Source organism: Teleopsis dalmanni, chromosome 1 (assembly GCF_002237135.1).
Source record: "Teleopsis dalmanni isolate 2A chromosome 1, ASM223713v2, whole genome shotgun sequence".
Classification (NCBI taxonomy): Eukaryota; Metazoa; Arthropoda; class Insecta; order Diptera; family Diopsidae; genus Teleopsis; species Teleopsis dalmanni.
In genome coordinates, this window is record NC_051846.1 from 193,204,779 (window position 1) to 193,221,318 (window position 16,540).

Here is a 16,540-nt window from a genome sequence, read left to right on the forward strand (position 1 = left end):
TTATGAAATATATAAATATATTTATCTATGAATCTATGATATGGACTATGGATCTATGAATGTCTATATGTAAAATGTATTATCTTTAAAAACACAGAATAAAAATAAAACATTATTCTTTCTAAAAGATTTTTATAAATATTTTGAATTTTAAAAAAAAATTATATGTGCTACACATTGGCTTCTCTTATTCATTTCTGTACTTCTGAAAGCACCTCTGCTTTTACTATTTATACTGGTTACATAGTTAGGTCGGCCTTCTTTAAAAGTTCAGAAAATTGGTATGCAATATATTCATCAATGAATCTTGTGAGACATACATATAATGCTGTAAGACAATCGAAAAAGCTATAGAAAATTGGAGCACCAAAGTTTTAAAATGATATATTAATATTATGTTTATTGTCTTTCAATTTTAAATTCAACCCATTTTAAAAAAACACCCTATATTTAGAATATAATTTTTTTTTAAATTAAAATTCTATGCCTTGAATTTCCAATCAAATATTACTACGAGTACAACACCTCTACAAGAACTACTGCTAAGTAGCTACTGGAACAGTACTCGAATTTGTGTATTAAATGTTACGCAAATCAACGTTGGTTAAACCTTGATTGTGCCAATTAGAACACCATTGTTAGGCTTTCAACATCGGTGGCAGGTTTAAGACCGGCCAGTTTCAATCTGCCCACTTCATTGAGTATTTGAATTCGATTAAAAACCGAAACGTATTCCGCCATGAATTTTCTACTTTTGTCTTGTTGATGATTAGATCATTGCTCTGAATAACAAAATTGGCAACTCATGATTCGCAACGTAGCCCACAATTACATTGCAATTACTGTTTTATATCAAACATATTTTTTTTTTATTTTTTATTGTTTATTAAAGCTACTTGGTACTCTGGACTTTGAAATGCTCCATACAAAACACTCGTTAGCTACTAGTCAGAGTAGGTGTTTGATACCTCAAGAACATTTGCAGTTTCTACTATGCCAATATTTGTAGTTTTTTTTCTTATGTCAGTTTATAATTTGCAAAATTTCTTATTCTTTCACATTATTTATTTTCCGTTCTCTGCTTTTAATTTCAATTTTATTTTGTCATTTTGCGCTTGCGACAACCACAAGATTACTCGATTCGTTTTAATGGGCCTTAATAGCGTTTCGAAACGAAACAGCTTAAGATAAACGTCGGCATTAACGTCTTTAATGTGTTTGTGGCAGTGATAAGCTGCGCATTTACTTGTCTTCTGATTTGTATTTTGCTGTCAGGCATTGGTCAACAATTGGTTCTGTTGTCATCCATCTCAGGGTACTCGTATTCTGTATTGTTAAGCACCATGTCATGCTATTCGCCTTGGTTAGGTGATTTTTTGCCTTTTGGGCAGAAGTTAAGTGTAAACATTTTTCACCACATAACATGACACCAAACGGTGTTAAAAATTACTTTTATTTATAGAACAGTGTTGCCACATTATAAATTTACCGTCTCTTTATCAATATATACATTTTTAACAATTTTTTTTTTGCGTTCTTTCAATTTTAGATGAACCCAAGTTGAATTCTGGATCCTGGGACGAGCCAATACCCGCACCCGTACATTTGAGTTCTAATAACAACAGCAACACGACTACAACAACGGCTCAATTACATAGCGCTACCGCTTTATTACACACGGATCCATTGAAAAATTCACGAACTGCTTATAACGGCTTACATCCGCTGATAATACCCAACGCTAGTACCATAGCATCAGTTAATACACTTCAACATCAGCACCATCATCATCACCACCACCAGCACAGTAAAAGTTGTGGAAGCCCGTCTAGTGCGGGCATTGGTAAAGTACACGAAGCGGAACATACGGCCACCATAGCCGTTACCGGCAGCACAATTGCCGGCGGAAGTTTTAGCACCAACGGCGGCTCAGCGGCCGTTGGTGGTGTTATCACAACCACATCAGCAACAACAAATAGTGCAACAAAAAAACGTCTCGAACACAACAACTCAACACGTACACTGCACTCCGAAAATAGCTGGTGCTCAGACCAGTCAGAACAGGACTTAAGTTCCACATTTAACTCTACAGCTACAACAGCCACAGTTGCCAATACCTCCGACGAGGAGGCAGCGGTAACTGAAGACGAACGCAACGTGACTTCTTTAAGCGCACCAAATCAACGCAATTCTCAATTGCGTTCCACCTTCAATAGAGCCAAACAGCATCTGTCCTTCGACAAATGGCGCTCGAGCTCTTCCAACGCTGGAAACGCAGCCAACAACAATTCAGCGAACTATACAGCCAATTCGTTGAACGGTGTCGCTGATAGCAACGGTACATTGACAAGAAGGGCAAGTGCCTGTACAATGCCAACAGCACATCAGCCACCGCGTGAGGATATAACAACACCAGGTGAATCACCTGGTGGGCGTTTATCGCGTTGGTGGTCAATCAGACGTGGCTCATCACATCAATATGATGTTGGTGGTCGTGATGGTCGCCAGTCATCATCGTCCAGTATTGATATACCAGATGCGGCAGCTTGTAATGAACAACATGCTTCACCGCAGAAAATGTCGAATTATAATTCAACAAATCCATATAAAATGCCTGGTGTACCAGAAGTAAGTTAAATACTCTAGTTATTGATTCCTATAGATTCTTAACATTTTCATTGTTTTCTCTTAATAGAATGAAGATGATGACACTATATCATTATCAGCATCCACATTACGTTTTGATGTTGATTTAATGATACCGCCTGGAAGTCGCGCAAATGGCACTGCACGCACAGCACATACACGACTGATTACACCTACACTACCACCAGCGCCACCAGGTCTTTCACAGCAGCAACTGAAAAGACGCCATATTGTGGCCGCCATTGTACATAGTGAAAATTCATATGTGGCAACCCTGCAACGTCTAGTCAATGTAAGTACAGATTTGGGCATGACAAAAATTTATCACAGTTTTTTGATTAGTTTTTTTTGCATTAAAAAAAACTGTGAAGAGACAATTTTTTGAAAATGTTGAATGACGGATTTTTTTAAACTTCAAAAATATTTACATAAAATAAATTTAATGTAGAAATAATTTTTTTGCTATTTACAGCTTCTTATCTTAGCTTTGCTTAGGTAATCTATAATATGATTTTGCACTTGTGCTAGAGTATTTATGAGAGTAGTACTTCGTGAAATATTTATGTAGTTATATTTATTTCAGCCAACCTCTTAATCTATAGATAAGACTGATTTTAATCAGAATTTAAATTTATGATAAAATTAGTTTTAATCCTAATATTCAAATGTATCGTATATTTTAACTTAAAACCGAAGCTATCTTTTTTAACAAAAAGTGAGTTAATTAAATTAAATTTTATTATTTATTGTCGAAGTAGTAGAGAAGGAGAATGCCCAATACATACTTGGAAGATTCATATTGATGTGGAATTGACACGATTAAACAAGATTTGCAACATAATAAAAGGAATGGCAATGAGCAGAATCAAATGATTACAATTTGCTGCGAGGTTTTGCATCTAACTGGATCGACAAAAATCTATATAGTTAAACATAAAACTAAATTAGAATTCATTAAAAATTTAATCATAGCGATTTACGAATATATTATCTTAAAAACCCAATTAGAAAAAAAAAATTTTGTATTAGTAACGCGTTAGAAGTATTTTCAAAACATTGTCTCTTAAGTTTTTATTTTGCATGCAAATTATTGCAAAAGTTTTTAGTAACAACTTTATATATTATGTCTTAATCAAATAGTTCGCTTCAATATATATTATCAAAGCCAATCACGCTTAATTAGACAGCAACATACACACACAAAAACCGATAATCATTTCCTTAGTCGCTTCATTTGCAAAGTTTTATATATATTTTTTATTACTTATCACTTTTATTCAAAAAAAATATTTTCATAGCTCAAACCTCAAGTCAACCTTATCCTTATCCAAAACCGATGAAATGAAATATTATATGTATAGTACAACATAAGAGTTTCTTTTGCAGTATAAACTATAGGAGGTGTGATTAAAAAATAAGAATCTTGATTTCTTCTAAAAGTGTGTAATCTTCAATACTTATTCCATTCTTACCAAAGTAGTTCATCTTTGATAATGTACACCTGTTATCATAATTTTTGATTTAGGAAATCTCACTTTCAAACTTATTTTTAGTTCTGATGTTGTAGTGGATCTAAGGTTTTGCCTTTATCTGATCTATTGCTGAAAAACTTTAAGTATCTTTTTAAATTTGGCAAATAGAAAAAAGTTACGGGTACCATGTCTGGAGAATAAGATGATCGAGACACTACGGTATTGTTATATTTCGCTACAAGCTGTGGTATAAGCAAAATTCTTCAATTGCTAAACAAAGTTAATTATTTTTACGGGATTACGATAACAATGTGATTACATACGCAAAATGTAATCAGTCGGTCGAAAACTGTAATGAACTATTTCATTTCAGTAAAAGAAATGTCGATGTAAAAAATTTTATAGGACCAATCCTGACCGATTTGTTTTTCGCCCTTGGCTTTTGAAGAAACTATCATTGAAATGATTTATTTTTCATCATAAATAATTATAAACTTTACACTACAATCATTACAACAGACTATCAGTTAAACTAACCGTTACTAGCACTGCAACCATTACATAAAAAGGACTTAATTTCAAAATTATCGTTATTTTTTTTTACACCTTCTATATAGAAAATATCTAAATTTAAATTTTATTTAGATTATTTTAATTTTTAAATAAATTAATTAATTAAATGGGTCTCCCATATAGACCATATATAAATATCTAGAGCTAAGAGATTTAAGTTTTAATATATAAATACAACAACAAAGAGAATATTACCGCTTTTGGAGGTATATTCTAAAATTATAATTATTTTAATGATATCCGTCAAACAACTTCCTGTCTTATTTTATTGTAACTGCTTTCCACTATTACTACATTACTCAGTCACAAAGCTCGTTACTCGGGTTCGTGAATACCCCTATTATAATTTTAACATTCAAGCTGAATCCCATATTTTTATTAAATATGCACTAATTCAAAAATTTTTATAATAAATTATTATATTTTTTTACTATGCTTGAAAATATCTTTAATTTATTGAACATATAATTTATCTTTTACTATTTGAACGAATTTAATTTATTAAGTATACAATTTATTCTAAATCATTAAACATTAGACTTGCACGCAATGTCCATGAATGTTCCTTGCATGAATGTCCCTAGAATTTTTTCATTTTTATTATGATTGCAGAAATTACTTTGTTTGCAACTTACGTTTTTGTTTTGTTTAGAAACTTAATCTAATTTACTGAGAAAATGTAAAGGAATATCCTTGATTGCTTTTATACTTATAATTCCTTTTATATATATATACATGGATTTTTTTTTCTATATTTCGACTCGTGTCTAAATAAGTAATTTTATATCGAATATTCAATTATCGTTATTGACCACTAATCCATCCATTCATCCGTCTATCCATCCGTTCGACTATTAAGTTACGCTTGTGCAATACACACAGGCCAAGTAAGCAATACCACCGCTCAGTAATTCAGGCCAAGTTGCCACATGGAATTGGCAATCATATTGCCATGTTGCCAAGTACGCCATGTCTGCCAATTCAATAATAAACTGAAAAAGAACTAGGATGGAACGTAGTCCTGCGTTGGCTTAATTGTGTTTCATTTATTTTGTTGTTTTTGTTGTTTTTATTATATACTCGTAATAAACGCAATTTTACACTAAACTCTGTGTTCATTAAGGAAACATAAGAATTATGTGTGCTGTTGTGCTTAGATGTTTGGATGGATGAAATATTGTTCTCAACTTTCGTAATCTTTGTTTTAATAACAAAGTTTTATCTTCTTTCTCTATTTTGCTTGAATCAAATTTTCTTATTTCTGAGAAATCCATTTCATTAAGCAGCTTTTTTTTGGGACATGTAATAAAGAATAAACTTTATATAGGTAAAAATTCTATTTAAAACGTTTTGCCATTCTATATTACAAATAAATTGCACGTATCTTCAAATATTTGAAACGTTTCTTTCAAATTATAATAATTAATATAAATTTTTAAGAAGACTTCTAATGGTAAATCTGAAGTATTGTAACATTGTAACATTAGCAGTCGACCTGATATCGATAAACACTCGAGCTGACTGAATGACAATAGTCATTCAGTCCCTCCATTAATTGTTTACTCTTCTAAACTCGAAAAAGCCTTGTCACGTACAGCCTCAATCAAAATTTTAACAATCAAAGTTTTTAGTAAATAACACATTTCTATACCTTTTACTTTAAGTTTGGAAAGTTCTCTTTCCTAGTTATAAAAGGTAGATCAATTTTGATATCGTAAAAAAAAATTAAAAGTAAACTGTTGTAAAGAACTTAAAATTTTCTGAACTGGCGTACAAGTATAGTGTTTTAATAAAAAGAGATTGTCTTTGATTTACGTATTTAAGATGTCGTAGATACACTTAATGAAGTGACAATAAAATATATAGATGCCTTGTAGCAATGTAGACACTGTATGCCTACAACGATAGAAATGACAAATTTCTCAGCCCAAATCTTAAATTTGGACTTTCTCTGTTGTGAACTACATCTTTTAAAAATGAGAGTAAAGTTCAATACTCTCCATGAGAGTAAAGTTCAATACTCTCCATTTTGAGATACAGAGTGAAACTTCCACTTAACCAAACTATGCTCGTATTCTGCCATTACTGAGTAACAAAGCCAATACTTTCAGTTTAATTACATTGAATCGAAAGGAGTCTGTGATCTAGAATCCGAAGACATAATTACGTTTGCCAATAACCTCAACTTTTTTCGGTTAACTTTAAAGGCTCTCTTCAAGTATAACAGGGATAGATCTAATAATATAATATACATATATTATTTATAATATTATATATAACATATACATATTATAAAGTACCGTTGTCATTTACAATAAAAATAATACCTAGCCATTATCAGTGCTTCGATTGTTAGGGACACTTGATTTTTATAAAATAGAAAATATAGGAAGTAATAGAGAAAATAGAGTTAACACAAACATTCTACAAACTTCGCACAATAACAAAGAAGATAAGGTGAAACTTGCTTCACCGACTCACAGCAATATGATCATTATAAAGGGTTTCTATGCATTCGGATAACAACCCATTGTGTCTATTCACTGCTATATATGAAAAGCTATGTTATTTTTTCATTGTAGACTGAAAATGTTATAAATACTTCTGTGCTATAAATACTTCTGCGAAATATTCGACTGAAAGAAAGCAATTGTAAATCAAATAGCAGCAACATCTACATAGAAAAATCCACAATTATCCCTTAGTGATGAGACTCAATATTTAAAGTAAAGGAAAAGTACTTACTAAGTAGGAATTAATCTTTTTATTTGAATTGTTACTATCAGTTTGTGTACTCAGCTTTCTCTGAGCTCTAAGTTCTCATATTTGTTTATTATTAAGCTTAGATTTTATTTGCATTGCAAAATTACTTTACTTATGTTAGATTCAACATATATTTATATTTCACTTCGCACCTTTTTTTACTTAAATTTTTTTTATATTTCTGCATTTTGAACAATTATTGTAATATAATAATATATAAGATTACTTGTAATTTAATCTCCAAACAAATCATAAATCTTTTATATTTTTCTTTTCATGCCATCCAACCATACCCCGTCACGCATAATAAATAAAAATGCATAACCATCACCACTAACATGAAAAATATGTACTAAAATCATCCCATACAATAAAAATAAAAATACAAAATATAGTAAAATAGTAACAATTACTAAAATTTAGAAATAGGTATTTTAAACTGAAATAATAAATATAGAAGGTAATGAAGTTTTTATCTGGAGAATAGAAAATAAGCAATAACTCATATCCAATAAAAACTTGTACGCCTTTTTTAATAATATAAAAAATCACTTATTAAATTATACACAATAACTAATATATATCTTTTTCTTTTTCGTACTATTTTCATCTCTTTTCGCTTGCATCTCTACCTATAGGATTACAAACAACCACTCGAAGAAAGCAGTCCACCAGTATTGAGCGCTGCCAAAATATCAACGCTATTTCATCGTCTACCCGAAATTTTACACTCTCACAAATTGTTTCGCATTGCCTTAGCCGAATGCGTACGAAATTGGGATCGAGATGAAAAATTGGGTGATTGCTTTGTCAGTGCATTCAGCAAACCACGTATATTGGAAATCTATTCCGGTTTTATTAATAATTTCTCAGCGGCCATGGAACTCGCCAAAATGGAAGAGAAACGCAAATCAGCTTTAGCGGATTTCTTCAAAGTGAAACAGATCAGTGCCCATGATCGCTTATCATTCTTTGGTTTAATGGTGAAACCAGTACAAAGATTTCCACAATTTATACTCTTTCTACAGGACTTATTAAAATACACACCACAAGGACATCATGATCGTATGTCTTTACAATTGGCTTTAACACAATTAGAACTATTGGCTGAAATGTTAAATGAACGCAAACGAGAGGCCGAACAATATCAGGGTTTCAAAGAAATGTTGGGTCATATTAGCGGTACATTCAATACACGTTCACTTACCTCGAATGATGGCAATCGTCCACGTTACTTATTGCGTGAAGATAATGTTACACATATGGAATTTAATCAAGCTGGCTTTATTGTGAAGTCGAAACAGAGACGTCTATTGTTGCTGAATGATAAGGTGATTTGCGTTTCTGTGGCTCCAAAACAATCACATGATTTCGGTGCTACAGAAAAACTCAGTTTCAAATGGATGTATCCGGTTACCGATGTTGAAATTGTCGATAATAGTACTTCTGCAACATTATCGAGAATATTAACTGCAGGTAAGTTTGTTATGAAGTTACCATATATCGCAGATATTGAGTGTAATTAAATCCTGAAAGAAGAGATATTCTGGCCCATTGCGATTATGTGCATAAAGTTGATTTAAAATACTAAAGGTTTTTTTCAAATGAACTCCTTTCGGAAAGTTTATAAAGAAAGATTTGATATTTGATATAAATTAAGTTTAACTATTATCTTTAGACATATATTAGAATTCACAGTTTTAAAACTATATCTATGAGAGTATCGATAAGACTAACCGATAATAGCTCAAGAATGTTGAACTAGTATATCACTTTATTGGTACAAACAATCTTCATTACAAGTCCAACTTATTTTTCAATTGTAACTTATTAGTTCAACTTATTAAATTGCTTGTAAGTATATATTTTCTTATTTTCAAAATTAATTTGTCTACAATATACCCAAACTTTCCCTTTCATTCAAGAAATATAAAACTTTAAGTTGTACACTCTCAACAAACGATGTTTATCTTTTAGGGAAGTCAAGTCAACAAAACATTTCAAATAAAAAAATATTGCATTTTGACTTTTCGTGTATTTTTCTACGCTCATCTGTTGTTCGTTCTTCTTATCTTCTTCGCAATTTATCAATTTCGAAGCGGAAACCCTTCCTTCAAAACATTTAAACATACCATACATAATTTGTATTGAAGTTTGCCCCTCGTTCATCTGCATTATTCTTTTTAAGTCATGAATGCCAACTACTCAAATTGTAATAGAAAAACTGTGAACTTCGCTAAATTGCATAAATCAACAAATTAACATGAATTTAAACGCTTTTGACAGCCTCAACCGAAGCATTTCTATAATGGTGCGTCTACTATTCCAGCCCAGCGATTGTTGCAGTTTATTGGCACGAAATTTGTGAAAACGAAAACAAATCGCACATGGACTTCACTTCATTGCCAACAATTTAATTCATTTTTTATTCGTTGTTGTGTCTTTAAAAATTTAATGTACAGAAATAAAGTGTTGTGTTATCCCTCAGTTTGTTCACCAACAACATCTTTAATAGCAACAATAGGTTATTGTTTACCATATCATTTCGTATGACCTATTAATGCGCGTTTCATCAAGGAAGTTCCACATTATGTGCACGCAATCGAAAAGAAAATCATTCAGTGGTGTTGAGTTAGGACTTCTACGGATGTAATTTAGTAAATTTTAAATATTTTTATTAGTTTATATAAAAAAATAGTCTTCTCGTCTTCTTCTTCTTTGCGTGATGAAATACGAGTTAGTATCTAAAGTTTGTGATCACTTAGGGGATCCTGATTTTTTATATATTCTTTTTCATTTTCTCTACACTCTTATATCTTTTTATCTTCTTTTCATTATTTTAATATTCTTACTCAATATGCGTCATTATCATTTAAAACATCTATTTGATCGATCTTTCATATGCTCTTTCTCGTTTTCTTTGCATTCTTTTCTACTTTGTCAAACTTTTAATTTTCTAACATTCCATTATCTCTTCTTATTTTCATTTTTCCTGGGTCAATATCAAAGTACTTTTTTCTATTCTTTATTAGCAAAATTTAACTTTTTTATATTCTGATGTTAATTATTTTGCTCTAATAACAATATTTTTGTACTCATACATATGTAAACGATATTATGCGATTGATATATAATTTCTAAATATCATTTCGTGAGGACATTGTGAGGACTCTTGAATCTATCATCAAACACAATACTATTCGTATTTCAATAAATTTACTTGGATCTATCATTACCAAAACATTTAACTAAATGTGGTTTTTTATTCCATTTAAGGTCTTAATCGTGGTGGAAGTCTAAAATCGAATAGCAGTTCATGCAACAATAGTACAACCAACACTTTACCCATTAACACATCTTATACATCAAGTTCTCTTGAAAATTCACCAGCAGCTCAACTCACAAACGGCGCTGATAATCTCTGCAATGAAATGAGCACTCTAATGTACGACTATGAAATAATCTCACGCATACACGATCTCGTCGGCAGTCTAAAAGGCACTTACAAGGAACTTAACTCGAATATAACCAGAAATGTTTTAAACACAATACAAGGATCAATACAACGTAAAAATGAAGAAATATCCTGGGTTGATTCATGCTGTTTGCAAATTATTGCACGCAGTAAATCCGGTAAAGAGGAAACATTCACATTCCAGACCCAGACTCCCAATGTGAAGAAGGAATGGATAACCGAATTACGTTTAGCACAATTGGCTTTAGATCCAAATAATTCTCCCGCTTGGGAAGCATCCTCTACGGAGCCCATCAATACCTACGAACAACAACAGCAGCAACAGTTGCAACAAAAACAAACCAATAAAATGCCTTTGTTTGTTAAAGCGTTGCCCGTTTATAAGTCACAGCATCAAACGGAGGTAACTATTTATTATAATGCTAATATGAATCTATCCATTAAACCTTAATTTTATTTATAGGTTCGCTGTGGATGTTACTATAGCATCGCAAATGACATTAAGGTCACTGGTAATTCTCGTCGTCGGTTTAAGCAACAGAACTATTTGTGGGTTTGCACTAGTGATGGTACCTCTTCACACATCGCCATACTCTCACAACATCACCAGCAGGCTGGTAACTTGCGAGATGTGGGCGCTTTTGATTTATATGAAACTCAAGTGTCGGCTATGGAATTTGTTAAGGGTTTGGACAATTGTAAAACACGAGAGGAATATAACAGTCTATTGGGTGATCTCATTTGGATGGGCACAGATAGTCGCAAAATATTTATTTATTCTGCACAAAATCCAGAGCAAGAGGAACAATTGGGCTGTTGTACAGTACCTGGCGCCGTAATGAAAATTCTGTATCATTTTGATGCAGTCTACGTCGCACTCTCGAATGCCACAATGTTAATATATAGACGCTCATATGATGGTGTATGGATGTTAAAAGATCCACAATTGGTACAATTAGGTGATACAGGCTTAGCAGTACCATCACTTTTGCCTATTAATATGAATATTTATGCTTCATGTGCAAACCGTGTTTATGTTTTGAATGCATTAAACGGTGAAATACAAAAGAGCTTTGAAGTACAACACGGCGCCAGTCAACAAGTCAATCTAATGGCACACTCAGGCATTGGTTTATGGATTTCTTTGAAGAACTCAACAGTTCTGTGTTTGTATCACACTGAAACATTTAAACATTTGCAGGATATCAACATTGCATCCAGTGTACTACGTAAAGATGGCAAGAAAGAGCAAACGGTAAATAATAGCTCAATATATGTGACAGCTTTAATGGCTTGCAAAGGTCTTTTATGGGTTGGAACAAATGTTGGCATCGCAGTCACAATACCACTGCCTCGTTTGGAAGGTGTACCAATCATAAGTGGCGGCATAAGCATGTCATGTCATGCACATTTTGGTCCTATCACCTTTTTACTACCATTGTTACCTAAAGTATATTCAAGCTACAAACCACCACCAGCACAAACACTACCAACCACAGTTACCACAGAAGCCAGTATACCAACGCCACCACCCAGTATGGGTGATGATTTACAATTGCCCGCAATAGATGCTGATCCCAAAAAACTGACTGAAGAAGATCTAGATGAATCTACTGTTATACTAAGGCGTGATTTGCCAAAGGATGACACCGGATCTGGGGCGGCATCACCTTCAGCCTCAATGTTGCGTGATTTAAGCATTGATGTAGACTCTGTCGCTTCATCACCGCGTAGTTCTAAATTAGACAAACAAAACTCACTCGATCAGTCTTTTTCAGCTAAGATACGTGCTTCACTCGCCAATTCGCCAGCTTTTCACCGCAAACGCTTTCGTGATTTGTCCGCAGAATCATCACGGATGTCAAAAACATTGCCACGTGGTTTGGGCGCATCTGCAGGCTACTACAACGCGAACATACACTCTAACACGAGTACTTTAAATCACAGCGAACACGGCTATTGTGACGTATATGGTTTATATGGCAAGTTGATTTTCGTTAAAGAGGACTACGACACAGAAGAAGGCACAAAAGGTAATCTCATGGATATGATGTATGAAGGCATGCGACGTTCTGATCCAGAACTGGCAGCCATACCCGGTAAAGTAAGCACACTTGATAGACGCTTACGTATGAAGGCATCACGACCACGTTCACTGGACTTATCAAATTGGTCAGTAGATTCAAAATCATCCAGTTTATATACCTCATCAGGTAGTGAAGAAAGCATGGGTATACGTTTATTTGGCGGTCGCTCAGTGTCACGCAATAGTAGCAGTGCTAGTCACAAAACTTCTGGCAATGGCAGTGATTTAGGTAACATATCAGAAAATGGACTTATGACAACTGCCGAAATACACCAACATAGTACACCCAAGTCTGAAGATGGTTTCAAACTTATGCTAAATGATTGCAAGCAAACAATGAAAATACCTGGTGGTACACCAACTAATACCAATGCTGCATCTGCGAATGCAGTTGCACCAGCCGTTGCAACACTAAAACGTAAACAGAAACAGAATGCAAAACAACAGCAACAGCAACAAAATGCCGATGGACCGCGTACAGTGATAACTTTAATGGGTGGACGTGGCTATTGGCGGCATGTCTGGTACAATAACTCCAATTCACCAGGACATAAAGCAGCAACATTAAGCAGTGGCACTTCATCACCACTTATTGCCAATTCAAACGATGCACACATTGTGGTGTGGGAGAAAAAGTTATAATCGGAGGAGTTTCAGTGGCGCCCGATACAACGTATTGAGCGTCGCGGTCGTGTGAGATTTCGTGGTAGTTTTATTGTGCGAGAACGTGAGCGCAGCGCTGGTGCAATCAGCCCAGGTTATGGTTTAACAACAACAGCTAGCGGTAGCAGTGTAGGTGGCTTCAAGCGTTTGGCAAAATTGAAACGTGGTGGCAGTTTAAAAGAATTTTAATCGATTTAAAAGATTTGTTCAAACGAATATTAAAATGATATGTATGTATATTAAGCAAAATTTCATCTATATATAAATATGTGTATACTTAAACACTTGAAATGGGAAACAAAACGCTAAATTTAAGCTTTGAACTTTTTTCGATATATTGTATTCTATATATTTCTATATATTTTTATGTAAGGCTAAAAAGAAAGTGGTGGAGCTTAATTATAAAGTTTTAAAATATTATTTAAAATAAAATTATACATTTAAATTAAAAAAAGAAATAAAAATTATTTCTGGCTTTTAAATTTATCATACAAAGAGAAATATTGAGCTCCATCTGTAATGTGAAAATAGCCAGATTTTTATCTTGATTTAAAACATGAATTATATATAATATTTTAAACATAAATTAAATTTGTTTAATATATAAATCATTGTGTTATAAAATAATAAATGTAACACTTATGTATAAATATATAATGTTGTTTTTGAAAAATTATAAAAATTTTAATGGGTATATATATATATATATTGTGAAATAAGTGAAATCAGCATAGTACTAAGATGACTACTTAGTAAGTACTTGAAAGCTTAGAAAATATTATGTTAAGGTATAGAGAAATTACGATAGATAAACATAAACATAAACATAAACCATCTTCATTAATGATTAATGTTTAATAATTACAAATATATCAAAGAAGGATTAACGATTTACCACAATATATGTTTTAAGAAGAAAATAAAGTTATAGACAGTAAATTTTTTATACTAAAATCGATCAAATGCATATATTTAGCATATTTAATTAATATATATATATTATATACTGGAAATTGAAAAGTGTTTGCTCAATTTTAAATGTAACCAAAGCATTTTGAGTTGAGTGAGATATATATTTGTTTATTAGTATTTACTTTACATACATATGTATATCGTTAATGTATTTGTTTTACTAATAACTAACTTAAGTCATAAATCTATATGTTTCCAAAATAAATAATATATTATCATTGATACAAATAACCTTATATATCAGTGGCATATACAAAGAAGGGAAGCAGAATTTTGAACTACTGACCTTTAAAATATTTCGAGGCATTTTGCATTAAATATAATGGATTTTTTCAATTAAATGTTTCTATAAGAACTTTAAATTAGTTTTCAATGAACTCTTCCCTTAAAAGTGTCTCTGTATACGTCATTGTTTTAGATGTATATGTGTTTATCTTATGTTATATATATATATACATATATATTGCTAATACATATAAGTGAACAAATGCTGAAATATATATAAATTACAATTGAATTTGTAAATATATTATCTATATAAATGTGTCCATTGTTTTTAAAAAAAATAGTTGATGTTAATGTATACCAAAATATTTTTAGAAAATAAGAATATAATTTTTAAAAAAAATTCTATTCTAAAAATGTGAAAAAATGACTGTAATTGCATGATTCAATTAAATCATTATTTATACCACTGTCGAACCCACAGAAAGTAAAATATTTTTGTTTGTATATAGAATTGATTAACAATTTTTTGGATATAGATATATATGTACACATATATATCGATATTTATCGCAGATCACTACAAATGATAATTAGTAAAGCATACATTATATTTTATTAAAATGTCAGTCAGTTTAGTGAATAATATTATTTAATATCTTTAAAAATATATACAAAAATGTTTCAATTGTCAATCTTTTTATTCAGTTAAATCGACTGAAAAGCTATAGAATTTGTTTTATATATGAAACTATCACAGAAACTCACATGAGCGTAAGAAATTTTATTTTATTTATAATCGCAAATATTTAAATATTATTGCTTTTTATAAAAATTACACAAATGTAAATAGTAGAAAAATGTTTAAATTTGCTTTTCATGCATTTTTTTAATTAGTTTATAATTATTATTTTTTTAATTGTAAATCTTTTGCTACTAAAAATATTTTCAACGCCTTACGTATAAATTTCAAATTGCAAAACTTAATACTGCACATTGTGCTAAACTTTGATGAATTTAAATTAAATACAAAAAAAAATAAAAACAAGTAAAATATTTTTTACAAATTTTTAAACAAACAAACAAAAATTTATATTTTTAATTATTTTGTATTTTTATATAAATTTACTGAATGTTTTTGTTTTGTATAAATTTAACTTTAAGTATAAAAAATTAGCTAATAGTGTATACATGTTAATTAGATTAAAGCTAAGCTTCAATATATTTAATAATGAAAAATATTTTTGTAAAAAATAAAATTTTTTTAGAAATTAAATATTTTCTGTTATATATTATTACAAATCAATCTAATAATATTTAATTATTTAATATGTTGAAATATTAAAATAGAATTTATTATTTTTATTTTGTTAACGAAATATATATGTGTATTACATATATTTATTTATGAAATAGTTTTTGTGTTAAATTAAATATTATATAAATTTTATTTTTATTTGTAAAATATGTATAAGAAATATAATTATTTTTTATAACTTTCTCTCTTCTTATACAAAATAATATATGAGAAGTTTAATAATTTTAATATTATGAAAGCCATTGTTGATGTAATTAAATGTGTTGCTGTCACTTTTTTAAACTTAACGTATTTAAAGTAAAAATATTAATTGCTAAGATTATATAGAATAGTTTATTAAACAAATA

The 16,540-nt window shown here is 31.0% G+C and overlaps 1 protein-coding gene across 1 annotated transcript in view; it reads left to right on the forward strand.

The window, feature by feature from the left end:
- The window catches only part of LOC119670980 (rho guanine nucleotide exchange factor 10-like), a 391,460-nt gene extending 377,688 nt beyond the window's left edge, over nt 1–13,772 (forward strand). The window contains exons 2-6 of the mRNA XM_038081453.1: nt 1,550–2,628; nt 2,696–2,938; nt 8,093–8,930; nt 10,731–11,332; nt 11,393–13,772. Of these exons, the coding sequence (XP_037937381.1) occupies nt 1,550–2,628; nt 2,696–2,938; nt 8,093–8,930; nt 10,731–11,332; nt 11,393–13,657 (5,027 nt within the window). The 3' untranslated portion in view covers nt 13,658–13,772. The remainder of the gene's footprint in view (nt 1–1,549; nt 2,629–2,695; nt 2,939–8,092; nt 8,931–10,730; nt 11,333–11,392) is intronic.
- Nucleotides 13,773–16,540: the final 2,768 nt, after the last annotated feature.